Source organism: Engystomops pustulosus, chromosome 2 (assembly GCF_040894005.1).
Source record: "Engystomops pustulosus chromosome 2, aEngPut4.maternal, whole genome shotgun sequence".
NCBI lineage: Eukaryota > Metazoa > Chordata > Amphibia > Anura > Leptodactylidae > Engystomops > Engystomops pustulosus.
In genome coordinates this window covers 110,748,738-110,776,026 of record NC_092412.1, presented here as the reverse complement: position 1 = coordinate 110,776,026, position 27,289 = coordinate 110,748,738, and the positions used below count along the sequence as shown (strand labels likewise).

The 27,289-nt window shown below is 38.9% G+C and overlaps 1 protein-coding gene across 6 annotated transcripts in view; it reads right to left on the bottom strand.

Annotated features, from left to right (window-relative positions):
- Positions 1-27,289, bottom strand: part of FRMPD4 (FERM and PDZ domain containing 4) — a 265,339-nt gene that overhangs the window by 3,055 nt on the left and 234,995 nt on the right. For 5 of the 6 annotated variants that reach the window (XM_072135945.1, XM_072135951.1, XM_072135947.1 and 2 more), the window contains 12 exons: positions 22,223-22,268; positions 21,679-21,783; positions 19,285-19,392; positions 14,558-14,689; positions 14,032-14,151; positions 12,719-12,855; positions 10,347-10,473; positions 8,558-8,647; positions 7,052-7,234; positions 4,313-4,448; positions 2,847-3,887; positions 1,300-2,553 (listed from right to left, as the gene is read on the bottom strand). In XM_072135945.1, coding sequence (XP_071992046.1) covers positions 1,300-2,553; positions 2,847-3,887; positions 4,313-4,448; positions 7,052-7,234; positions 8,558-8,647; positions 10,347-10,473; positions 12,719-12,855; positions 14,032-14,151; positions 14,558-14,689; positions 19,285-19,392; positions 21,679-21,783; positions 22,223-22,268 — 3,479 coding nt within the window. The remainder of the gene's footprint in view (positions 1-1,299; positions 2,554-2,846; positions 3,888-4,312; positions 4,449-7,051; positions 7,235-8,557; positions 8,648-10,346; positions 10,474-12,718; positions 12,856-14,031; positions 14,152-14,557; positions 14,690-19,284; positions 19,393-21,678; positions 21,784-22,222; positions 22,269-27,289) is intronic. The other variant, XM_072135948.1, reaches the window with a different exon arrangement.

Genomic DNA, 27,289 nt, shown 5'->3' with positions numbered 1-27,289 from the left:
CTAAAAGAAGGTCTAAAAGTAGAACCCAACAGTCCTAAATCATGCTGGGTCCCGAAGCCTTTGGAGCAGAGTACATGCAGTTGAAGATCTCAGGATAGGAGATCAGCTCTGGCTACTCCACAGACAAGTAGCCTCTTTCACTAATTTGCATATTAGGGCTATAAAAGATTTTTAAGCTTATTGGGCACTGAAGGATTAGCCCTAATCGCATTTATTAGAGGAACATGCCACCGGATCTGCCTTAATAAGTAGATCCGAGATGGTAGGTTTCCTTTAAACTTTTCAGTTCTCTGTATTTTGTTTAACTGTATTTTGGCCTTTGGTATATGCCTTGTGTTATTTTACAGCAGCAGGTACTGTATATTGAAAGTCAAATATAAAAGGCACACTTAAACTGTGCACCTGTATGTTGGCTTCTTTTACATGACTCTGCAGCTTTTCTCCAAACATACTTCACTATTTAAGAAAAACTTGATAAGTATATCTAAGAACTGCTCAGGGGATAAGCCTCTTTCATTTTGCAAAAAAATAAGTAAGGGAAACTGGTTTAAAAAATTGCACAAATTTCCGCAAAAGCCCACACATTTATAATTTGAAAATGCTTCCCATTGTTGTTGTAGCTGCATTAACTCCCACTGCTTGTTTTTTTTTTCTTTGTCTTGCAAAATATATTTTAAAGAAATTGGATCTTAGAAGAGGATCTTGCCCAACTGGGCAATACTCTTTAGAAATAAAAACTTATGGTATATAACATATGTAATAAATAGGGCGTCAAGCTGATGTAGCCAAGTTTTAGTAGTAAGCTTAAGCCACCTGGAGCATAAAGGTGCCATACAGATGTAAGCCCTCATGCACATGACCGCATGCATGCTGAGGACGTAACGCCGATGTAGCACATGGCTGGGCAGAGAAGAAGGTAGGGGTAAATGCTCCACACCCTTATGCTCTATTTTGAAGCAGGGTGCAACTCTGGCAATAGATAGGACATGTCCTATGTTACATGGCGTGGTAACCTGGCTAGATACCGTGACCAAGTGCCATAGATCACAATGGTAGACGCAATCTGGTTCGGTCACCTTACTGTTGCATGTTTGGCTCCTTACTGTGATGTGGCACCACTCATAGCCTGAATTAATACCTAAACTCCTGGAAATAATTAGTGTATCTGTAAAAAGAAGGTTTATTGATAAATATATTATAGTTACAGAAGATAAAACGTAAATGATTATAAGATTAATCATAAAATCATATCTATAAATTATAATAATCAAATGTTCTAAAAACCAATTAGTGATGTACCTGTGGTTTCTTTAATTTTAGACATTCGCTGACTTCCATCTCTCAGGGTTCCAAACTGTGGGTCTGCATTCACTGCAGTATGTGAAACAGGCACATTCATCCTGTGACAAGCAGTGTCCCCTTGTTGGTGCATTTCGGGATATGATGCCCCATGATTTGGAAGCATTGATTGTCTTTCTTCAGGGTTCATGTAACTCCCGCTCCTTCCTGATCCATCCGAGAGAATAAGTTTGACATCAGAAGTACACAAAGGAGATTGTACAGGAGTTGCACATGAACTGCTACCAGTGCTACAACCTGCATCTACAGAAGAACATTGGGAACTTTGCAGAGAAAAATGTCCTTCATTATGAAATGTTGACATGTTCTTGGCGATGTGATAATCACAAATGCGATTTATGTTCTGATCATTTTCTGTTAACTTAGAAATGTGCTCGGTAGAAGTACCATCAGTGTCAGAGCTACAAAGTTCTTTGGAAGAAGAAATAAAAGCTGCATTGGAAATAAATATATCCTCTTGCTCTGAAAGGGAGGTTTCCATATTTGAGTCATCCTTAGTATCAAATTCCATTTTCCCTACCCCAGAAAGCCTTGGTAATGTCTTTACATACACCGACCCTGCTGGCATTTTTTCTATTGCACCCTTTTCAGTGGTATTATACCATCGTTGATTGTCTTTCCGAAATGCAGTTCTTTCTAAATGAAAATTGCTCAGGAGCTGACAGTCTTTTGAAGGGAGCGTTTCGAACCTCGTTTTCAGTTCGCCATCATTTTCTATTCGTTTACCCACTTGCTTTTTAACAGTAACATTTACATCAAAATGTGTTTTTACATCTGTGTCTGGTTTACTTTTCCTTTTGGAAGCATACACCAAAGAGCCCATTTGCATCTTGTTGAAGTATTCAGTAACAGATTTTGTCTCCATGGTTTCTGGCTCCATTTCTATGTTATCAGAATGAAGTATCTGTTTAGAAGGCACAGCTTTTGACTGGAGTTCCACAGCCTGCCGATTAGCTAAGGAAGAAGAAGACTTAACAGGCATGCATCCAGGTAGATTTTTAGCTACAGAGTTTTCTGTCTGTTCTGGCATAAGTGTCTGGTATCCTTCATTGTTGGGAAATATTGCACGTGCTGGATTTTCTGTTTGCTTTTGCGCTGAAGCTAGTTCAGAACTCTCTGTCATTTCTGAGGAGTTTGTTTCATTTCCAGAATCTGAAGAGGATTCAGGGCTATATGCTCTTAATATTGTAACACCTGTGTGTTTGAGACAAAAAGAAGGGAAAAAAATTATTTAAAAAAAAGAGACAAAACAGAATAACTTTGTTATCTGTTCAATAACACACCATAGTCATACCTTAAAAAAAAACATGAGTGTTTCATATAAAATGTCAAAAATGATAAAAATATGGCAGGTCCAATGGATACAATGAACAAATGGTTGGACTATGATGAACTGTAACATAAACATAAAAATAATGGGATGGCTCATAGGGATGATATGATGGAATTTGTGCACTAATGAATGAACGTCACAATGGTGAAAGAACCTGAGGTGTCATCGGCTTGACTGTCCTCTGACACAGCCAATTCTTGCATCGCTTGAAGATTTGAAACCACAGTTTCTTCTAGAATTGCCTCACATTTTTCATCTGCACTTGTTGGTACTGCATCAATAAGCGATACGGGAATATCATCATTAGACGTGTTGACAGCGGAAGCAGACTGATTCTGACAATCTTCTTCATCAGAGCTGTCTCTAAATCCAGGAGGAGGAGCCGCAATCGCTAGGTTTAAGGAATGCAAGAGGAAGTCATCTTCATTGTCATCTCCTTCTGGTGGTGGAAGAGAAGTTAAATCTATGATGTCATCACTGGATCCAGACATGCTAAGGATGTCTGTTCGGTTATCCTCTGGCACAATCATATCTTCTTCACAACTGGCTTCATCTTCATCCTCAACATCATCTGTGTTTTCAGAATAACATATATCATGTAGAAGTGGTTCTTCAATTCCTTCAGCAGCCCCAAACATTTTACTCTCAGAAATATTTGCATAAACAGCATTAGCAGCATAATGGATACTTTCAGCATCTGGTGTCAAGTCTAAGCCTTTAATGTCATTGGCATTGTTTAAGTAAATTATATTTTGTTTGTCCAGTATTTCTGGACTTTCATCCATCAATCTTTCATAGCCAAGTGTCTGTGGGTTTATGGTGTCTAGAGTATGGTCACCAAATATAAAAGACACCTTTGCACTCCTTGGGGAGTCTTGTGCTATATTAGAATGTTCTATTCCTGACAGCGATAGCAATCCTGGTTGGTTTACACTGAGGCTGTTTTCCAAATCTATATGGTCACATTGTTTGGTTAATTGCTGATCAAGTTCTCCTGAATTAAATGTAGTCTCTATGTACAAACTCTGATGGTCTTTATGACAAAGTGGATTTTCTGAAACTTCAATGTTACGTTGTTTCAAGTCTGTGAATATTTGTTGAACTTCCTGATTTTCTTCATAAGGGAAAATAGCTGACTTTGGTAAATAATTCCAATCACAATCTTGATAGTTTAATTTAGTGCGAAATTCATTTCCTAGAGATAGAAAAACATATAAACGGCAATTAATATAATTTTAAATATGATACTTTGTTTACAAAATATATTTATCCACTAAAATGTAACAAACTATTTAAAAAGGGGTTTTCTTTTAGAATTTATATATTTTAAGGGGCGGTACAAAGTATGGAGACTGCTTTGCCTACTCTGTGGTACCGATGCTTCCAGAAAATGGAGGGGTCCATGTAGATATTACTGTATGCAAGCCCCCTCCTGCATAACCACTCACCTGTCAATGGTTAGAGGGGCATGTGGATACATCTATTAGTGTCTTATACTTACCCTGTTAAAGATTGTGATTAGTGGTCAACCTCTATAATTTCTGCACAGTCATTTAAAACTATGGTGCTTACTTATAATAAGATATATACTAAGTAAAGGAATCCATACTTGAGTCTTACCTGACTCTCGATTGGTTATGTTTTTATTTGCCACATTAAATATTGATCGTCTTGAATCAACTAATAGTCGATAATAACCTGCTGTTAAGCAGGCAAGATTCATGGCATCAGATGATTCCATAAGTAGTGTGATTGGCTGTAAAAAAGAAAAAATGCGTTAAGAACTAGAACAAAATAATTATTTACAGCACAAATAATGTGTTCAAATTGATATTGTCTTTTTATAAAACTGATATTGTCAAACCAAAACACTCTTAGTAAAATATTTTTTAGTTTACATGACATATTTATATGATATTGATGACCACTTCATAATCAGTCCCTGTCCCCAATGGGGCACACAATCTAATCAACCTAACAGGTGTATTTTGGAGTGTGGGAGGAAACCGGAAGACCCGGAGGAAACCCACACAAACCCAGAGAGAACATACAAAGTTTTTGCAGATGTTGACCCTGGGAATTGAACCCAGGTCCACAGCGCTGCATGGCTGTAATGTTAGCCACTGTGCCACCCCGTTCAGAACATTTTGGTAAGTCTTAGGAGTTATAGGCCCAGATTTACTAAAGACTCTGCACCAATTTTCTAACTGACTTTGCACATTCTTTTCAGAGCAAACTGCTTGCACATGTATTTAAGTTGTGTCCAAGACACATTTGTGGCTCACGCTGCACTATACCCCACACAACACAAAATTCTACACTGGGCGTTATTAACAATAGTACAGCATTTTACAGATATAATTCCAACCTGTCTCTATCAGTCCTGGTGTACACAATTCCGACCCGACCCTGTATCTTCTGACTTTATGGTTGGCAGCCATCATGTCTGATGCTTTACTGAGCTTCTCTATCCCTTTGCTTCCTTCCAGGATGAGCTCTCACACACTGACACAGACACTGACTTCCTGCCAGCATGTACACAGTGTGAAGAGTGTAAAGCTGCAAGCTACAGGCAAATAAGTTCTTTATCCAGGGAAGAGGGAGGGATGTATAGAGTAGAGCTGACAGTATTTAATGGCTGTGATAGCAGAGGGGAGAAAGTCATACGATCCATGAGATGCATATTATATATCAACTCTGATCTGTCTCATTTCTCTTTTCAAATGCCAGCTACTAGTACAATGTTCATAAACTAATTGAAAGTGTAGATAAACCTTGTACCCTGATAATCTAACCACATTGTCAACACATAGAACTAGATGGATCATGTAGTGTCTGCTTAGAGAGACCCAACCACACTCCAGAATTTTACACTGACCATCACTGAGTAAAAGGAGCTGTGAGTTGGCACTTAATATTACCCCCACTGACACACTGGACATTTACTAAGAGGCTCCGGCCATGTTGTAATTTCTGTTAGCGAGTATGTGCTCTAGCAAGAAATCTCAGAGATCTCAGCTCTATTCTCAGCCCGTTTACTGGAGGCTATAGTAAATACAGCATGCTGAGGCATTCATGCTGTAATCAATGTGAAAAGGTTAGTGGGTTTATGCAATGGGAGCAAAATGTAACTAAGAACCCCAAGTTCATATTTATTAATTTGGCTTATTGACAAATAGATCATAGTATAATGTGTGGCTATAAAGTCTAAATCTATTTTTCTTTATCAGAAGAACATTGTTTTCCTATATTCCTGTTTGGAGCCATGCAAAAGTATTTTATAGAAGATATCTGGACATACAGTGGGTACAGAAAGTATTAAGACTCCTTTAAATTGTTCACTTTGTTTCATTGTGGCCAAAAAACAGAAATGTAGATATGTTTGCTGATGCAACCCTGAAGCAACCCTATAAACAACCCATAGCATGATGCTTGCCCCATCATGTTCCAGTGTTGGGATTGTATTTGTCAGGTGATGAGCTGTGCCTCTACACATACCACTTAGCATTAACACGAAAAGTTCAATCTTCATCTCAACAGACAAAAAAAACTTATTTCTGATAGTCTGTGAGTCATTAATGCATTTTTTTGCAAACTGTTTGCAGCTTTCATATGTCTTGCACTGAGGAGAGGCTTCCATCGGCACACTCTGCCATAAAGCTCTGACTGATAGTTGACTTTGTGGAACTTTCATATACCTACTGCATCTCTGGAGCTCAGCCACAGTGATCTTGGGATTCTTCTTTACCTCTCCCATGATTGCTTAGTTTGGCTGGACTGCCAGGTCGAGGAAGTGTTGTGGTTGTTCCAAACTTCTTTCATTTAAGGATTATGGAGGCCACTGTTCTCTTAGGAACACTGAGTTCTGCAGAATTTCTTCTGTAACCTTGGCCAGATCTGTGCCTTGCTATAATTCTGTCTCTGAGCGTCTTGGGCAGTTTCTTAGACCTCATGATTGTCATATGCACTTACATGCACTGTGAGCTGTGTAGGCATGTGTGTGCCTTTCCTAATAAAGTCCAATAAATTTAATTAAACACAGCTGGACTCCAATGAAGGAGTAGAACCATCTCAATGAGGATCATAAGGAAATATACATGTGAGTTAAATATTAGTGTCACAGCAAAGGGTCTGAATACTTATGACCATGTGATACTTCAGATTTTCTTAAATAAATTAGCAAAAATATCTTCTGTCAAGATGGGTTACAGAGTGTACATTAATGGGCAAAAAACAAATAAACTTTTTTGATCTTACCAATTGGCTGCAATGAAACAAAGAGTGAATGTATGTTGCTTAATGCAGATGCTTTTATAATCTCACAACTGTTTCTATGAGGACATGAAAAATTGCACTGACCTTCACATCGAGAACATGAAGCTCTACTCTCACAGTTTCATCATCCTCTGTATACATTTCAATTCGATTGACATGGCTGAAGTCTGCAAGCAGCGCAACCAGATTTGTTTTTGTGTTGATTACGTGGCTGATGCCGTATCGTGGACCAACTAACAAAGTAACATCAGAATGTTTTTCCCCCTGCTGTAAGTAGAAGGAAATGAAAGAGTTACGTGTTTCTGGCCTACTGCCCAATCATTCATGGCAAAGCTAAAAATAAATTGTGTTAAAGTTATAAATGCATTTGCTGATTAAATGAATATGGATATGGGATGTATTTAAATTCTAAGTAATACCACATCTACAGTTGTGCAGCTGTGAAAATCAATTCTGGAATTGTATATATTTATGGAGAAAATGACCGTATATACTTGAGTATAAGCCAACCTTATTATAAGCCGAGGTACCGAATTTTAACACACAAAATGGGAAAACCTATTGACTCCAGCATAAGCCTTGTATATAAACTGCCAGTTCATGCTTCCAGTATAAAGCCAGAAGCCCATTGTCCCCAGTATGTAGACAGCCAGCTCCTGCCCCCAGCATACAGCCAGTCCTTTGCCCCCAGTATATGTCCAGCAGCCCCTGCTCCGAGTATATAGCCTGCCAGACCCTGCCCCCAGTATATAGCCTGCAGCCACTGCCCTGGTATATAGCCTGCCAGCCCCTACCCCCAGTATATAGCCAGCAGCCTCTGCCCCCAGTATATAGCCTGCAGCCCCCAGCCCTCAGCATATAACCTGCAGCCCTTGCCCCCCAGTATATAGACAGCAGCCCCTATCCACCAGTTTATAGCCTGCAGCCCCTGACCCCCAGTATATATCCAGCAACCCATACACCCAGTATATCACTGGCAGCCCCTGTCCCCCAGTATATAGCCTGTAGCCCCTGCCTCCAGTATATAGCCAGCAGCCCCCTGTCCCCAGTATACAACCTGCAGCCCCTTCCCTGACTCCCTGAATATATTCCCCGCATCCCCTGCCCCAGTATATAGCCTGCAGCCACTGCCCCTCCAGTTTATAGCCTGTAGCCCCTGCCCCCAGTATATAACGAGCAGCCCCCTGTTCCCAGTATACACCCTGCAGCCCCTCCCAGATGAATGCTCAGCCTATAAGAAAAAAATTTAATGTGTACTCACTTTCCGACAACCTCCCGGGCAGCTGAAGCCAGAACATCGATGGAAAGAAGAGGGGATGTTGGAAGGTGAGGACACTTTTTTTTTTTAGACTTGAGTATAAGCCAAGTCAGGTTTTTTCAGCACATTTTTTGTGCTGGAAAACTCGGCTTATACTTAAGTATATACGGTAAGTAGAATTACCGAGAATTAGGAGAAACTAATGACCGTTTCAATAGCTTACACCATTATTTTCATATTTATTGATGCCACAAGCCTATTAGTAGAGTAATCAATGACAGACATAATTAATGAGATACTGAGTTTTTATATGAAAAAAATATACCACTTACAACCAACTTTGCTTTAAATACACGGCCACCATATAAGCGCAAGTCACTAAGAAACTTCAGATAGTGCACTTTGGCTTGTAGAGCAGACAACTGTGAAGAGAAAGAAAAATAAAACAGTCAGCAAAAGTATTTGCCTGATGTAAATTCTTTTAGGAGAAAATTATGGCCACAGACAATAAAATATAGGAGATTTATGTGAAATGTGTCAACCGCCTGCAAAATAACGCTGCCCATTGGGCAGAGCAGATGGGTAGATCTTAAGAGGAGAGAGATTCAAATTAGGTTCTGTTTTTGGACCCAGTTACTAGGATTTAGGGACAGATCAAAATATCCTGTTAGGATTAGATCCACTTTCTGGGGCCTAAAGGATTAGCCATTCATATTCCATAACTAAGACACAAACCTTGCAACCTACCCTGGGACCTCCTGAGATATCTGTATGTATCCTGTGAGCAAAATACTTAATTGTTTACACTAGCAATGAATATATTTAGCTATAGCTCTCTCTATATGATGTTCACTATATGAATTTCAATGACAGCATATAGATAAACAGGTTCATTTGTCTGGGGCATGCATGCGGAGGATACAGTTTGCCCTGCATAATCCCCTTCTAAATGAAGTATGTTGCCTTCAACCTAACTGTTGTTATAACTGGATTTGGTGCCCATAAGGCCGGGTTTACCTACAACAGGGGCTGCAATGTATCCCACCATATGTTTTGCTGCTGCCAATGTTCAGGGTGTCTCCTTTATGATGTAACTGCCCATATATGAGGAACCAGGATGCACAAACTAGCTCAAAGTTAATTTCCTTTACAATGTTGTGCATTCCAGCTAGGGGAGATGGTAGACTCCCTTTAACAGCAGTAACAGTGGGGCTTCCACCCCAATACTGATTACCTATACTATGTATATGTCACATCCATAAAGGACCTTTATATTATAGAAAAGTATAATTCTGTTGGTGTTATAATAAAGATAGAAACAATGCTAAAGCATGACAGAAAACCTACCATCAGGAATCTACCTATTAAGGTACATTTGTTGGTAGGTTCCCAATAAATATCCTAATCCCTAAATTATAGTTCCTGAGCCTTATAGCAATATTTAACCTAATCTACAGTTTATCTGTCTAATATGATTATTTTCTAGAGAGGCTACTTTATTACCATGCCTCATTAAAGAACGAGTTGTCTTTGACAAGGCTGGATTTGGAAATTGGAGGACTACTGGGCCATGTAATTACCTCTACGGGGAGCCGGAGCAAAGGCTACTCCACACCCCAGAAGCCTCTGTGATATTTCCTATCCATGCGTGTCAAAGTTGAATCTAGTGCACCTCCGGCTGCCGGAGCTCCGGCTTCACTACCAGGTGTAAGTAACGATGGGTGTATGCACAGAGCTCAGCGCCAGATACAACATAGCCACGCACAGGTAGGGAAGGATCACAGAGGCTACTGGGGCGAGGAGTAGCCTTTGCTCACACTCCCTGGAGAGGTTTCTCCACGCCCCAGTAGTCTCTCTGGAAAATTTCCATATTAGATAGATAAACTGTAGATTAGGTTAGAAATTGTTGTAGGGTTAGGGAAGGATAGTATTAGGATAGATTTTAGGATATTAAGCTAGAATAAAATCTACCTTAAAGGAAATCTACCATTGGGAATCTACCTACTCAGAACTGATTAATGGCTTACTTTACTATGGGACTACAAAAAGTGAATCATGCGCTCTGCTGATATAGAATAATACAATTTTTTTCAATATTCTCCATCTATATAAATTATTTACCTTTTTGCCAGGGGGGACCAGGTTCTGATTAGCTTTAACAAGGTGTGACAGGGCCTTCTTTATGTTTTTTTCTTTCATGCTTTGTAGAACAGCAGATGGAAGGAAAGTCTCGAGTCCCCATTCCTTTCTGAAGAAAATTATACAGAATTTGTTTATTTCCACTGGTTGTATTTATGGTGAATAGGTTTACCTAAGTAAAATGTAATATGAACTATGAATTTTCCTTGTCTACCTGTAGGTGGCCAACAACGTAACTAAATGTCGGATTTATGTTAGTTCAGTGGTTCTCAACCTTTCTAAAGCTGTGACCCCGCAATACAGTTCCTCATGTTGCGGTGACCCCAAAACATGTACAAGAATATAACGACTATAAAAATGCACCATATGTACAAGAATATAACTACTATAATACTGACGCCTATGTACAAGAATATAACTACTCCCGGAAGGATGACGTCAGAGGCTAGAGAAAGCGCTACTGAGCGCGAAACGGCCCGTCGCCTTGCCGCTTGTCGGCGTCCTGTATCACCTGCTTATATGTGAATAAAGCTTGAAGACTGCATTGGTGAGTGCCACGACTCTCTTGTTTCATCTGCGATTGCTGCTCTTCTACGTTGAGCACCACCATTGTCTTCACATCCCTGCAGTAAAGCGCCAGTTGTCTTTGCTCCGAATGGTCCTATCACACCTAAGACTTTTAAGCGCACGCGGGTAGTGCCAGCACCGCTGTTACTTCGTTGCTATTTATAACTACTATAATACTGCCCCCTATGTACAAAAATATAACTACTATAATACTGCCCCCTATGTAGAGGAATATAACTACTATAATACTGCCTTCTATGTTCAAGAATATAACTACTATTCTTGCCCCCAGGTGTAGTGCCCCCCTTCCTGCCCCCTTGCTACTTGAAGTTGTAGTTTCTCCTTACTGTGAGCAGAGCAGTCCTGTTCCGCAGGAGTCTGTATAGAGGAGAAGCCAGAGGGTCATGTGATGATGACATCACCACAGGTCCTCAAGCTTCCCCTGTATAAAGCAGCCGACAGGTCCTCAAGAAATGTGTGCTTATTGCACACATGTTTTATTCAGTTTTTGCAGCGAATCGTAATAGAGTCATGACTCCTGTGTCTTGGTCGTTCGACCCCCGCCGGGGTCGCGACCCACAGGTTGAGAACCGCTGTGTTAGTTGTATACAGGCAGCCCCTGGGTTATGTTTAAGATAGGTTCTTCAGGTTTGTACTTAAGTTGAATTTCTATGTAAGTCGGAACTGGTATATTTTATAATACTACAGTCTAATTTTTTTTGACCCTGTGACAAGTGGATTTTCGCAATTTTGTGCTGTCAATGATTACAGCTTCATCAAAGATTTTTTTTCTGTTAATGAGAGGTTTGGTCACTGTAGAGTGGGCTTTCAGTCCAAACGTTGAGACACTGGGGCACATTTACTAAGGGTTCGAATCACATTTTCCCGCTGGGTTTTACCGTTTTGCGCCAAATTGTCCTGGGTTTTTGGCACACGCGATCGGATTGTGTCGCATCAGCGCCTGCTTGCATGTGACAAACAGGGGGGGGGGCGTGGCCATCAGAAAACCGGACGGATTCGGAAAAACTGCGCTATTTAAAAAAGAAAAGGATGGCTTGGCACACACTTACATGCACCAGGAATAGGATGGTGAACTCCGGCGGACCTCGCAGGACCTTGGCGCAGCAGCGACACCGGTTGCACATCGGGTGCACGACCATAGTAAATCGCCAGAAGACGGGAATCCTCGTCGGAATACGCGCCGCTGGATTGCGACAGGACCGGGTAAGTAAATCTGCCCCACTGTATTACATGGCAGATCCTTACCCTGTTCAGTTCTGAACTGGAGAGCAAATCTACCTCCAGTCTTGAAACGATTACCCATGGAGATTCTCTACATTATCCTGTCTTCTATCTCTCAATGTTAAAATTAACCTACCCTTAAAATTATAGACTGTTCATGTCTTTGTCAGTGGGCAAATTTACAAAATCAGCCAGGCAGCAAATAATTATTTCCTTCACTGTATACAATGATAATAACTGGTTTATTTGAAATGTTATTTTATATTTTATTCTATATTAAATAAACAACAGATTTGTACTTACTTGTATTAACAACCCTAAACCTGTCAGACATCTAATTTGATAATATGAATCCAGTCTTTTTCATGCTACTAGTGACCGTAAACTAAAATGTTTATTTATCATAAAATAAAAATCTACCATTATGAATGAGATTATATAAAACAAATGTATTATGACTCTAAATCTCTGGTCTATTACGTACTGTACTTTTAGTAATATAAACAGTATTGAGGATACAGCAGCAGATTTATCATGATACTTACTCAATATACTTTAATGAGATTTTTTGTGTTTGCTTAGTAGTAACTGTTGCGATGTACATCTGTAATGCTGCCAGTCTCAGTGCAATGTCATATTTCAGCTCCGGCCCAAATCTCTCTTGAACAACATCATTGCAGCTCTGTAATTGACCAACAGATGGGGCTTTAGGCTCAGAATTCTAGACAATATCATGAAGTATTTTAAAACGGATGTGCTTAACTTGGCTGAAGAGCGTAATAAATAGCATTGGTGTCAAAGTGTTATATCAAGTAGGCCATAGGTTTTCAGATAAAGAAGCATTACAGAAATGTCAGTGAAGACTGAGCTCAATGTAATGGAGATGATCAAAATCTAGTAAGATCACATCTGGCCTATATGATAGGACATTCACCTATCTTTATCTCATGGTATGTTGTGTATACAACAACAATGTATCACTATTTTACATAATTGCTAATAATATGAATAGTATAATGCTGGCATTTACCTTCAGCTTTAAACCACATTGGATCTAAAACAGTGATGGCCAACCTATGACACGCGTGTCAGCACTGACACACGTAGCCATTTCCAGTGACACACGGCTGCTGGAGAAAAATTGCTGTAGTGCAGTTGTCTGTTGTCTGGGGCCGGTCGGGCGGTCAGTTGGCGATGTGGTCTGCAGCGAGCGGCTGCATCTCAGTCAGAAAGATCGCAGCTGCTGCTCCTGTCCTCCTATCCTGCTCTGCGGAGGCCGCCCAATGACGCCAGAGTGGATCGTGGAGACAGAGCAGCCCCAGCTCGCAAAGACGCAACCTATGCTGTGCCTGCGTGGGAACATCTACACAGGAGCTGAAGAGGAGTAAAGGAGGCTCGTGGTGTCGTTGGAGCCTGTGCCAGTTAGGTAAGTTAATTTATTGAGTTGAGCTCTGCCGGGCTGGGCTGTGATGTACACTCTTTGGGGGGCACTTCTCAGGACACAAATGTCTTTAAAACTAGCTGTTGCTGGACTGCCACAGGTTCGCCATCACTGGAAGAATTCCCCTCACCCTCACTTATCTTAGTTCATGGCACCCCACACAAGTTAAATAACAGCAAGACCAACAAAAGAAACCAACTGACAGATTAACAAAGAAGTCACTAAGCAGGTAAGTTAAATAACTATACGTATTTGTTATTTAAACTCTAAATATCACAAAATTAGGGGTTTTTTTCTCAAGGTGACACACCACCCGAGTTATGCTCGGTTTTTTGACGAATTTTGACACACCAAGCTCAAAAGGTTGCCCATCACTGATCTAAAACATGTGGCAATGTGCTACAGAATATCTCTTACCTGCACATATAAATATTCAAAGGCAACAGGATCCCTTCGCAGTAAGTCTATTGGATCCTTTGGAACAAAGCTAATTCTGAACAGGCATCTCATCATATGTGAGCTGGGTCTTTGAGTCACCTAGAAATTATATAACAATTGGGATTAATTGGGATATACATGCTATATACACATTTGTATGTATTTATTTATTATTATTTTAATGTAAATGAATAATAATTCAACAATTGTATCAACTTTTCAATAAACTTTATTATATGTAAATTAAAAATATCACTTTATTTTGCGTATTCAACTTTACAATTGTTTATTCATTTAACAACTATAGAGCATATGCATTATTCAAAAAACAGCCTGGTACACAGTCCATGTCCCACATTTATTCTGCACTCAACTTTATAGGAAAATGGGTGTGGCCTAAATAGACATATACATTAGTTGACATCTTTAATTTTTATATGCAACAAAAATAAATCAAATTTTTATTTTTCTTTTATTTTAGCAAAGTTTAGGAAGATAAATGTACCTGAGTTAGTGTCTCCTGTTCATGCAACAAAAGAAGTTTGGTTCCAGCTCCCTCGGTTCTTTGCTCTAGCATCAAGGAAAAGTGCTCAATGCACTTTATTGAAAGCTTTTCTTGGAGTGTTAATATAACATCCTGTAAGAAAATCATAATATCTCAGTTTAAAACAATAAACATATTTAAACAATATAGAAATATATGTTAGTAGATTAGATAAACAGTAGATTTATCTGCTGTTCATGTAATGCACATGATTTCAGATAATTAATTACTTTATTAACATTCATTAATCTTATTGGAGGGTGTAGTGTTTCTTTGAAATAAAGCAAAGACCCATTGGGTTGACACAGTTTATACAAGAGAGTCTATCAGCTCCATTAACAGATTATAAGCAAGTACGCAGGATTTTGATAAAAGCCAGCATTCCCTGCCGGAACTTCGTGCTTTATGTCTCAGTGAAAGCTTGTACCCTCGCTATATTCCTGTGTTTTATTCTCCCGTTGTAACCCCGGACCTGTTCCCATTTGCACTCCTCCACTGTCAGCCCTGACCCTCTGCTCTACCTCTGACCCTGAACCTTTGCCACCTGTCTTAATCTCCTGCCTGTCCCCGACCACAAACTTGCCTTGGCTGCCACCGTGGACAAAGTCGCACCTGTGGAATGACCTGGTGGTACCACGCCGCAGCAAGTCCAACCTGCTTTGCCGTGGGCTGTGGTGAAAACCGGGTGCCACTTAGATTCCGGTCCCAGGTGTTGGCTTGTGTCATCGTCCGCGGAGGTCCAGGGGGTCAGGGTAATTCAGTAGCAGTCCAGATCTTTGTCCCTCTTACTCTTAATACTAATAAGCTTTGTGTACCAGAGTATGTTACTTTGTGCTCAATTACCTGCTATGTTCTCCCAATGACACCCAGCACCATCATATCTTCCACCCAGAGATTCCTTGTCTCAAATCTTGAACTTGCGCTTATTAAGCAGAGACAGAAATGTGTAATACAGAAAAAAGTATTCCCTATGTGGCAAGGTCTGTGTCCATAGTGGCAAATACATTTGCTTTTGGGCTCTCTCTCTACTGTGTATGCCAATGATGTAAAAAAGTCTAATAGGAACATAATGAAATGTTTCCCAATACGTTTATTAACATGAGCATTTTGCATTGTTTTTTTTTGGTAATACATAGGGCTTTATTACTTATATCATTTTATTTAAGTATTTCATTTTAATACTGACTCTTGTGGCAGCCAACCGGTAACTTTAAGTGGCAATGTATCAAATGCCTTCAAAAAGTCCAGATACTCAACATCCACAGCCTCCCATGGGTCCAGTACAGACCTTACTTCCTCATATGTGCAATGTGAACCCAACAAGTCCATACACAATGGGGGTCATTTACTAAGGGCCCGATTCGCGGTTTCCCGACGTGTTACACGAATATTTCCGATTTGCGCCGATTTCCCCTGAATTGCCCCGGGATTTTGGCGCACGCGATCGTATTGTGGTGCATCGGCGCCGGCATGCACACGACGGAAATCAGGGGCGTGGCCGAACGAAAACCCGATGGATTCGGAAAAACCGCCGCATTTAAAAAAAAAATGTGTTGCGAAAATTGCACTTACCTTCACTCAGCCCGGCTCGGTGTATTCCAGTGCGTTCCGATGCTCTTCAGCGCAGCAGCGACATCTGGTGGACGGCGGAGGAACTACCTTAATAAATCCCGGCCGGACCCGAATCCAGCGCAGAGAACGTGCCGCTAGTTTGCTAATGGACCGGGTAAGTAAATCTGCCCCAATATATTTGTATCTTGCTTTGTGTTTTGAGTCACTCCCAGTATTTAAATATATAGTTCCAAAAGATTGCACAAGAACACAATGAGATATTGTGCAAAGAAATCCCACTGTAAAAAAAATATACAGTACCTATGTAAATAAATACAAGGATATTAATCTGTACTCTGGAGCTTTACTTCTGCATGTGGCACAGATGGCTTGAATTATTAAACAGAAAGTGTTAAGTACAGTGAGCCAAGTAAAGGAAAAACAGATATGAATATTTTGGATTAGGTAGATTATGGCACTAATTAATCATTGCTGTTGTAATATCACAGTTTAAAGATCCATTGGTTTCCTTAATGAGACATTGGTAGCTGCAGAGGACTAAACTACTGTCATGTCAAAGCCAAATCCAAGTTGATCAGAAATGTGATTCCCTCTGATAGGAGGATATTGACAGATAATCTGCTTATAATGGAAATTCTATAGATCTCATTTATAAGACAGCCCTCGGATAGTAAATATAGGCATACAACATGCACAGGTATAGAGTATTGACACAAGTTTGCTAATATTACAGGTATATTTACATGGAATAGAAAAGATAATGATTGTCAAAGGAGAGTGTAAAGTATAGCTAGTTTGATATGTTATTGTTTATTATATTATATCTGTACTTTTCTACAGCAAGACACTATTTTAGGGGGATATATCACCTTTTAACACTAATAGAGCACAATAAAAGGGATTGTCTTAATGCAAACAGGTAATAAAGTGATATTAATAATTCATAGTACATGTAGGATCTAATTATTGAAATCTTCGGCACTGATGTATGTCAATGTTGACTTTATATAATTGAAGGGGGTATCTCATGATAATAAGTAATATTATTTCAATCCCTAAATGTTATGGGCTTATCTGCTAGGACACTCACTGATCATTAAAATAAAGGGGTTAACCTTCCCAAAGGAGATAAAGGAAATATTTGTTTTTCCAAGACTTTTCATTTTGACCTATCCTTAGGTGTACCCGATAGGGAACAGAGCTTCTGCTTCTGGCACTGTCTACTTTGAAGGCTCTGGCACATGGATCAGACCCACTGATCACATCCAGATGATCTATGGAATATGACATTAGCATAAAAGTGTCTGGGGGACCATACATTCCCTTCAAGAGCTATTGGCACCTACATATTTTTCTGTAGTGCAGTGCTACCAGCCACACACTTTGCATGGGAATGACAAAAATGCTTTATGGTGGTTAGGAGCAATGTTGGCTAGGAAGACTGCTGAAAGGAACATAAATAGACCTAGCAATAGGACATACCATAACACTACTTCCTGGGAATACCCCTTAGGTACAATCTTAGCTATTAATGAATGCAATCCTGTGAAACACACATCTCATTTTACCTTTTAAGACTCCTCTAATAAATAAGACATGCCTTACACATGACACTTCTGCTGTAAACAATATACAATTCCACTTGGAATGTAGCTTTTCCTCAGTATATGATTACAATAGCTCAATGTCAATTTAATTGAGTTTGGGTTAGACTATGTATCATATAAAAAATAAAACAAATGGAAGGCTCTGTTCATCATTATTACAAGGTCAAGCTTTGGCAGGTTAAAAGCCACATGTTTGGTACATAACAGCTATAACACCATGTTATTACAGTTCTTTATTGAGGCACGTATTGGCCTCAAAACCATTAAGACAATAAGTGAAGCCAGGTACAAAAGGTTACCAACCAGGTCACAAAGAAAATTAGAGAGGAGCGGCAGTCGGCAATAAAACCCGTAAAATACAAGCTGTTGTCTAAATGTCTGGATATACTTGACTAAAAAACCTGTGTAATAATTATCATCATCTAGTAAGTACAAATGAATATCCATATATTATTGCTTTTACAACTGCATGGGAAATGCACACGGGATGAGATTGTATGTAAAAATTGTTCAAGATGAAAAAAAGGAGTTTTGAAGCAATAATAGTAAAATATTGTTTTAGATGTGTTCTATAATTGCTATGTGATGCAGAATAGAAGTGCTGTGTATAAACTGAAGGTCCTGTCTGTAGTGAGGAGAACAATATGATACATTATTTGACATTTTGGTTTCTTGAGTCTACAAGTAGAAAGAAAATAAAGCAATTGATATTGAAATGGAAAATGTGAATACTTTATGCACACAAAATGTTACTTTTGTATAAAGAATTCACACTGTTGATGTGAGTATAGGGCAGTGATGGCGAACCTTTTAGAGGCCGAGTGCCCAAACTACAACAAAGACCCGCTTATTTATCGCAAAGTGCCAACACAGAAATGTAATTTGTGATTTATACTCCCTTCTCTGTTACAGTTTTCATTGATACCAGCCCCTGAGGACACCAATAAAGCAGAAAATAGTCCCAGGTAGAGCTGTCACTTCAAAATAGCTCTGTGCACAGCAAGTCCTGGGCTGTCTGGGACTGCAGGAAGATACCTGGAGTCATCTCTGGTGATGGCCTGAGTGCCCGCAGAAAGGGCTCCGAGTGCCACCTCTGGCACCAGTGCCATAGGTTAGCCATCACTGGTATAGGGTGTTGTCCCTTATTTACCAAATTCACCCACTTCTTCCAGATGGACATTATTATTACTTATTATTACATCATTTTAGAACTTATTTGTACTTTTAGAAATCATTAATTGAACAAAAATAGGATGCCATTGTATGTCCAGTAGAGCAATATGTTAAACCTTTTATTCTCTACTAGACAGGTATCAACAACCACTATGGTGATGCAGCCTAGCACAAAGCCCATGATTTATAGACATGTGCTACATTATCTAATGCCTACCCATACGCACTGTCTATTGTCATGAACCATATTTTATATTTGTACAATAGATTGCGTTATTTAGTAACATGTACAATTATCTCTAAAGACAAACATAATCATATTATCTTTAATCTTACCTTTATAGAAGTACCACTGTCAAAACGAAAGGATTTGGTTTGCCCATTTTCTAAATACACTTTTAGAACATTTGGCATGAATAGAAGGGAGTTGTCTTTGACTGTTTCCTATCAAAGTAGAAGGATCGAGAGGTCAATTGCTATTTTTTGATGACAATGAGGTGTAAAACATTGTAGTTATAATTCTTATACAGTTATACATTCTTATACAATGTTCTGTAGGTTTGACCTTCAAGCAAACCTACCATCAGGAATGTCATTTAGCTTGTTCTATACACCCCAGGGAGCCAGGTAATGTGAAATAAAGTTTTATAAAGTACCAAAATTATGAATGCTGACAATGTCACCATAGCACATAGTCACCAGATAAAAATTATATTCCTGGTGACAGGTTCCCCTTAAGTTGAATTTGTATGTTCAAACAGGTATATTCTGTATGTGTAACACCACACAAATTATTTTTTGGTCCCTGTGAAAATTGGTGGGTGAGACAGTGTAACAGCCTGTGAAGCTAATACTCCCTAGAGCCCATCTGGTTAATTAGCATAAATTTATTTATAAAAGAAGCTAGGGCATGGAAAACAAATATAAGAAGTATACCTCTGTCACAGTGCCTAGATCTATAAGTATGTGTCCCTAGTTTATCATTCTTGATTTTGATGGTAGATTTCTTTTAAATATTTTTTTACACTTTGGCCCCTAAAATACATAGTTTCTCAGCTTCAATGTTTTCTTATGTGTCTGTCAGGCAGCAGATCCATAGCGCATGTACTTCTCAGACTACTCGTGTTCTCATTGGACTACAGAGAGTGGCAACAAAACATTGAATGGCGTAAACCATGTTTCCTCTATTTCTTATTGTCACACTGAACATGGTTTTTGTATAATACTTGTTTTTGTGAATACTGCTAAATACAAATGCCTGAGCTACATGTCTATTTTGATCCAGCGCGTTGTGCTGTAGTATCTGTGGGTGTTTTTTCATGTTTCAAAAACCAGTAGGTTGAAGTTTATTACCATTTCCTGGCTCCATACCACAACACAGAAAATTGTACTACAGTTGGTGATTCACTAATTAATAGCAGATTTCATTGTGTCTGTGACTCATTTAAGACTAAGAAAAGCTTTTTTCCCCATTATCCTTGGTGATTATTTGCTATCTATTCTTGTCAACAAATTATCACATTACTTTTTGTTCAAAAAAGTTCTAAAATATTTTTGTAAGCTTATTTGAAGAGAAGAAGAATTACATCCTGGCAATGGCCTCAAGCTATCCATCTCTAATATTAGTCGCTGCAGCATGCCATTTCCCATCATACTGGATAGAGGTAATTGACACTATAACCATCGAGAACCTTTCAAATGAGCTATTAAGCCTAAATGGAGTAACCCTTGTAAATATCACAAGGGTCTGATGGTATTTGGAGGACAGAGTACTGCAGTAAGCAGTCATTTATAAATGAATGCTGGAAACCAAGAATAACTATAACAGAACATCGAAAAAGAACACTGAGCATTAGTAAAATTTCCAGCGTTTAGGTCACTTTATATTAGTATAGATGATGATAATCACGATGGTGATGATTTCAGTAATGAGGTGGGATCATCTATGTTGTACTGAAATCTGCAATAATGTTATTCGTATCAATAGAAATAGATGAAGCCACTCATTGATCTCTATAGAATACTGATATAGGTTTGTACTGGTGCATATAAATGTGTTAATATGCATAAATATGTGTAATATGACAGAATTTAGCTTACTAGCTTCCATAAACAGTTGGCTGTTAAACAATAGTTTATTCTCTATAAAGTATATTAAATCTATACAGCCACATTGAATCATGATTAGATTGTATTAGAACATACATTTGTAATAGTTTATTATTAAAGTGTGGTTTGGGGATTTTTATCACTACCCTTTCAGTGATTTAATCCCTATGTGCATTTGGACGTAATAATACGTTTTATTACGTTCTATTACGTCCCACTTCTGGCACTGGCTAACAAACGCACCCAGCACCAGAAGCAGCGGGTTTCAGCTGACACCATGCTCTGACACTAGCGATTGGAGAGACTCCCATCGCCAGTGTTAACCGCCAACATGCCGTGGTCAAGCATGACTGCGTCGTGTAAGGGTCTTCCCCCTAAGGATCAGATTCCGCGTGCTGCTTACTGCCCCAAGGTCTGCCAAGTGCCCCGGGGCTGCCCGAGTAGTCCTACAGTCAGATCTCTTCCGGGTCTGACTGTAAACTGTCTGAGCAGGCATGAGAATGCAAGTCAGTTCACAATGAGTTTACAAAAGGAGAGTCTAGATGAAAATATGCAAAAAATACAACATCACTAACTAGTGATTACCGTGTAAACAGTGGTACAGGAGCATACAACACTTACGGAAACCTGTCCATTGATAATCACTTCCTCTGAAAATCGAACCTTAACTGGATTGGACTTCAATCTTGCCTTTTTCGCTGCACTAATAAATGCTGATTTTGGTGACTCGAGAAAAGAAAAATAAAACAATATAAACCAGTAATAATGAATCAAATACTCATTTCCTAAGAATCACAAACTTCATTAGTAGAAGAAGTAGAATTAAATAAAAAAAAGGAAGAAAAAATATAAAGGTATAAAATAAATGTTCATACATTGTTTTTATTTTTAAATCACAGCTAACACGTTTAGTATGACATTAAACTATGCTGGAGAAAGTTGCTAATTTCCCCTACAGCTCCCCTAAAGGGGAAAAGTAGAACCACATATAAATGAATTGGATCCACAACAGCCACTTCTTGCTAGCAACCTTGAACTTGCAGAATCCCCCCCCCCTCCCCTTTATATCATCAATATACCCTTATGGAGCATATGAAACGTGGTTGTCTCCCTAAAAGAACTGATTGTAAACAAGTGGTAAAATATTATTTCTTATTATACTCACTGGGTATGGTTGCACAACTGTAAGAAGTATTGATTCCTTGCAGCTTCTGTTAGGAAAGAAATAAATTTACTAAGTGTTAACTTTACCAAATAAATTTTAACTCAACCATCTTAAATAATGCTAAAGTATTATGCTGAATATAAAAGAATTGTTCTACACCAACAGAACTTTAAACTGAGATACAAATCGAATGATACTATGGTAAGGTAATTTTATTTCCCTGTGTAGCCTTAAAAAAAATCTACCATCAAAATCAAGCATGATAAACCAGTAACACATCACTCAGATCCAGGCTCGTGAATGTGGTAATCTTCTTATATTTGTTATCCATGGCTTCTCTGACATGCTAATGATGCCAGAGACTGAGGGTCTTTGGTGGGTGTTTCCATAGCCCCTCAGTGACACCTTTAACTGGTTGATACAATGGGCAGAGCAGGTCTTCCCTCCCTCGGCACATCCGGCTGCTGCTAGATTTCACAGGCAGAGGGAGGGGGGAGAGAGCAGGGGGGGGGAAGAGACATGTTCTGCTCATTGTAACAGTCTGTGTTTCTGCAGCACTGAAGAGCTCTGAATTCACCCACCTGAGCTCCACAGGCTCATTAGTATAATTAAAATGTATTTTAAAAGCAAACAAGCCATGGATAACAAATATATGAAGATTACCACAGTGACTGTGCCTGGATTTATGAGTAAGTGTTCCTGGTTTAGCAATTCTTGATTTTGATGATAGATTTCCTTCATAATGTCCTATCTGGCTCCCTGAAACCCCATATCATTGGGTCACTTGTGAATGAACTGTACTCTTTACAAAATGAACATTTTCATTGTCATTGTCAAATATTATGCATAAATAGTGACTTTGATAATAATTTCCCTTTAAGACATTTTTTGCAATTATGTGAAATCTTCCAGTGACATTGTTCCAGGGTTTACTGACATATTGTGCTTGTCTTTTGAACCAAATAATCAGCAAGACACATTCATAAGTTACTTTAATTTTGAGCAAAGTATTAGATCAGAATTTGCCATGGGCTTAAATTGACTAAGCTAAGTAAATCTTCTTTCATTCTTTAATGTCTTTCATTAATGTGAAAATTATGGAACACAGGCATTTGAGCGATGATTTGTGTTGCTAATGTAGTCTGAAATACAAAGGCAAAAGCATTTTGTCATAAACGAGATTCTTGCAGTGCATCTTAAAAGACATACTAAAAATATCAATGGCAATTGAATATGCTGTAAAAAAAATAAAAGGAAAATTTTAGCATTTTAGCAATTTTAGTACAACAAAAAATGTATTATATATAATATATATTGAGAGACAGTGTCAGGAAAACTAATTGAGGGGAGATTTGTTTCCCACCAAGATGTTCACCAATAATTAAAATAATTTTGACAATCAAGGTAATTTGCAACACTAATCATTTGTGCTGAATCTCACGTTTGCAAGTCACGAGTCCAAACAGAACAAACTCTTTTTCCATAACACACTTCAAAGTTACAAATAACAACCTTCCCCCTTACCCTCCAATACCAAACTCAACAAAGACTTGTAATAAAATGTGACTCATGTGGAACCCTTACTAGTATTCCATAAAACAGAAGCAAGTCAAGTTCTATGGTTAGCTGTTTGAAAATAGTTTCATTCGTACATCACTTACTTCTATAAAAAAAACTCTTAGTCTGATTCCAATTGTTGGCCTGAACACAAATGAATCCACTGTTGGATGAGCTTAGGTTACATTATGTTGTTTTCTGTCTATTGCATTTTTAGAGGACATTTCTAATTGATAACATGATCAATCCAATCAGAACCATTGTGTAGTACATTTCCTCTTTGCTATATAGTTCTCCCATGGTGAGGTCTGTGTACAGCAAGTGAGGTCAATATTATTTGTATTCCAGGAAGACCAAACCAAATGTATACATACCATAGCTTGTTTTGCAATATTTGTTGAAACATGAACATCTACCATATCCCAAGCCATTATTATTACTTGTGCACATTGTGTACTTTTTGTTGAACTATAGAATAATCAATAAAACTGCATTCTCCAGCCCGCCCCAGGAAATACTGTAAGCAACAACTTTCGAAAGACAAATCACGAGTGATATCTAAGACATGATGATTGATTTTTCCTGTTATAAGAAATACAGAATTTTTCAAGCAGTGGCAGCAGAAATGCATTGATAGCTGAACTTGCAAGCTTGTGCTCTGCATAGCTGAAAGGATACTCAATGTTGCTCACTGTGGTATAGGGACAGATGGCAAATATACATGGTAGCTGATAAGCTGAGTGTATTCATAAAACTCTATATTGTTTTACCAGGCATTTACAATGCTCACATTTTAAAAATAATATGCAGTTAACCCCTTAAGGGCGCAGCCATTTTGTAGCTTAAGGCTGAGCCCCATTTTTTGGATTCTGACATGTGTCGCTTTATATGGTTATAACTTTTGAACACTGTTACTTATCAAAATGATTCTGAGATTCTTTTTTCCCCCACATGTTGTACTTCATTTTAGTGGTAAATTTTGGCTGATAAGTTTTGCGTTTATTTACAAAAAAAAAAGAAAAAATTATGAATCTTTAGAAAAATTTGAAATCATTGCGTTTTCAGGCAGATAGATTTACCACCTAAATAAGTTGCTGAATAACATTTCCCATATGTCTACTTTACATTTTCATAATTTTGGAAATGTATGAATAATTTATTTTGATTTCACGTGGATTACAAATCGAATATCGCTTTTCCGGATTTTCAGAATTGACTATTTTGGGGATAAATACAGTTTTGAATGAATTTTTTTACATATTTAGCATCAAAACCCCCTATATAACCAACCCATTTTCAAATCTTCACCCCTTAAAGTATCAGAAACAGCTTTTAGGAAGATTGTTACCCCCTTGAGATCTTCATAGTAATTGAATCAAAATGGAGGTGAAATCTAGAATGGTCAAATTTTGACGGTTATACGTTCATTTAGCCCTAAAATGTACACATTTACAAAAGATAAAAAGAGAAAACCCAGCATGTATTGCAGGGTATTAGCAGTATCAGGCATGCATAGGCTGACACTGTACCTTTAAGATGACGTCAGAGACGCCATCTTTCAAGCAGTTCTAACAGGCAACCCCCCAGTTGCCATATGCGCCCCCGAAAATGGCACAGGGAGTGGGGGGTGCGATCCCCCAAGACCCCCCAAAGGCAAGTTAAATGCTGCGGTCGCACTGACTGCAGCATTTACCAGGTTAAACACCCGCGATCGGAGCCCTTGGAGCTGGCACCCTGTGTTGCCCGATGCCGGTTCAGTTTAGATCTTGAGCCGAACCGGCATCAGTTCTGCGTCCGATATATCGGACGCTGAGCACTAAGTCACGGGAAGGGGTTAATACACTTGCTTTATGGTTAAAATTTTCTTTTATTTTCAGATATTTATGACAAATTCACAACTTGGCAGAATCTAAAAGTTGATGCAAAAATACATGAGCCAAAAACAATAGGAAGCCTTGGTTTTTTCTGATGCTCTATAGACTTAAATGGTAGCTACCAACCCATTATACCTAGACACAAAACAGGAAATAGAGGACCCCATTCTCAACCTCTCCCAGGGGTGGGTTCTGCACCTATTGGGTAATTACAACACATCATATGAATATATCATAAATATATAAATAATAGGCCTTCCTTTCACTCTGTTTATACATATCTATGACTAAATATCCACTAAGCTCCTGGCAAAGGCACTGTGGGACAGAAGGAGTGGGACAATGCTCTCTCTACGCCTAAAATGGTTTCCCCTAACCTGGGAGACCTCAGGTCTTCCAGGTTAATCTACATACTCCAATGGGTGCCAGAATTTTGTCCTAGTTTCAAAGACCTGTTCCCTAAGTGGATTTTGTCCTGGCTTCCCAGATCTGAGCTCTAAGTGCTCTGCAACCTCAGGCAGTTTCCTAAACCTTCTGTGTCTCTGTTGTTTAAGGGGTACACAATAAGTTGATATTTATCCACAGGAAAAAGAAAAAGAATTTCCACACTATCTTGGACAAATGGCTTGAATCACAGTTTGTGGCACACCGGGGAAGAGAGGAAAAAAAATGGAGATTTCAACATCCTCTGGCTACAGCAGAATATTTATCTTTACGCTATATCAAGCACTTCTATCAGAACCCAAATAGTAGAAAAGTACAAGTTACTTATATCATCTGTTACAGGAACCATATGTATGATCCTTTGCCCAGAATCTGAACTATAAATAGGACAGACTGTCTAATTTCACTATTGGGCGTTACTTTGGTATTAATACCTGACATAAATCCTGTGGGAAGATGCAAATACATATGTAAGTGGGACACCACGTTGGCTATTTAAGCTTAACACAAGCAATAAATATATTGGAATGAGACGTTATGTACTCTATGGGGACGAAGCACTTTATTTTCAATACCGACTGATGTTCAGCCATATCATATCTAGCTAATATACTGGCCTGGTGAATTCATTGCTATTTTTAAGTTCAGATCTAAAATTTGGACTCATCAGACCAAAGCACAGATTTCCACTGGTCTAATGTCCATTCCTTGTGTTATTTAGTCTCTTCTGCTTGTTGCCTGTCCTTAGCAGTGGTTTCCTAGCAGCTATTTTACCATGAAGGCTGCTGCACACAGTCTCCTCTTACCAGTTGTTGTAGATATGTGTCTGCTGCTCGAACTCTGTGTGGCATTGACCTGGTCGCTAATCTGAGCTGCTGTTAACCCTGAGGTTGGTGACTCAAATGAACTTATCCTCTGCAGCAGAGATAACTCTTTCTTTCCTAGGGCAGTCCTCATGTGAGACAGTTTCTTTGTAGCGCTTGATGGTTTTGCAACTGGACATGGGGACACTTTTCCCAAATTTTTTGTATTGACTGACCTTCATTTCTTAGAGTAATGATGGCCACTCATTTTTCTTTACTTAGCTGCTTTTTTTCTAGCAATAATACACATTTTAACAGTCTATTCAGTGTATAGACCTGTGTATCCACCTGACTTCTGCACAACACAACTGATGGTCCCAAACCCAGTC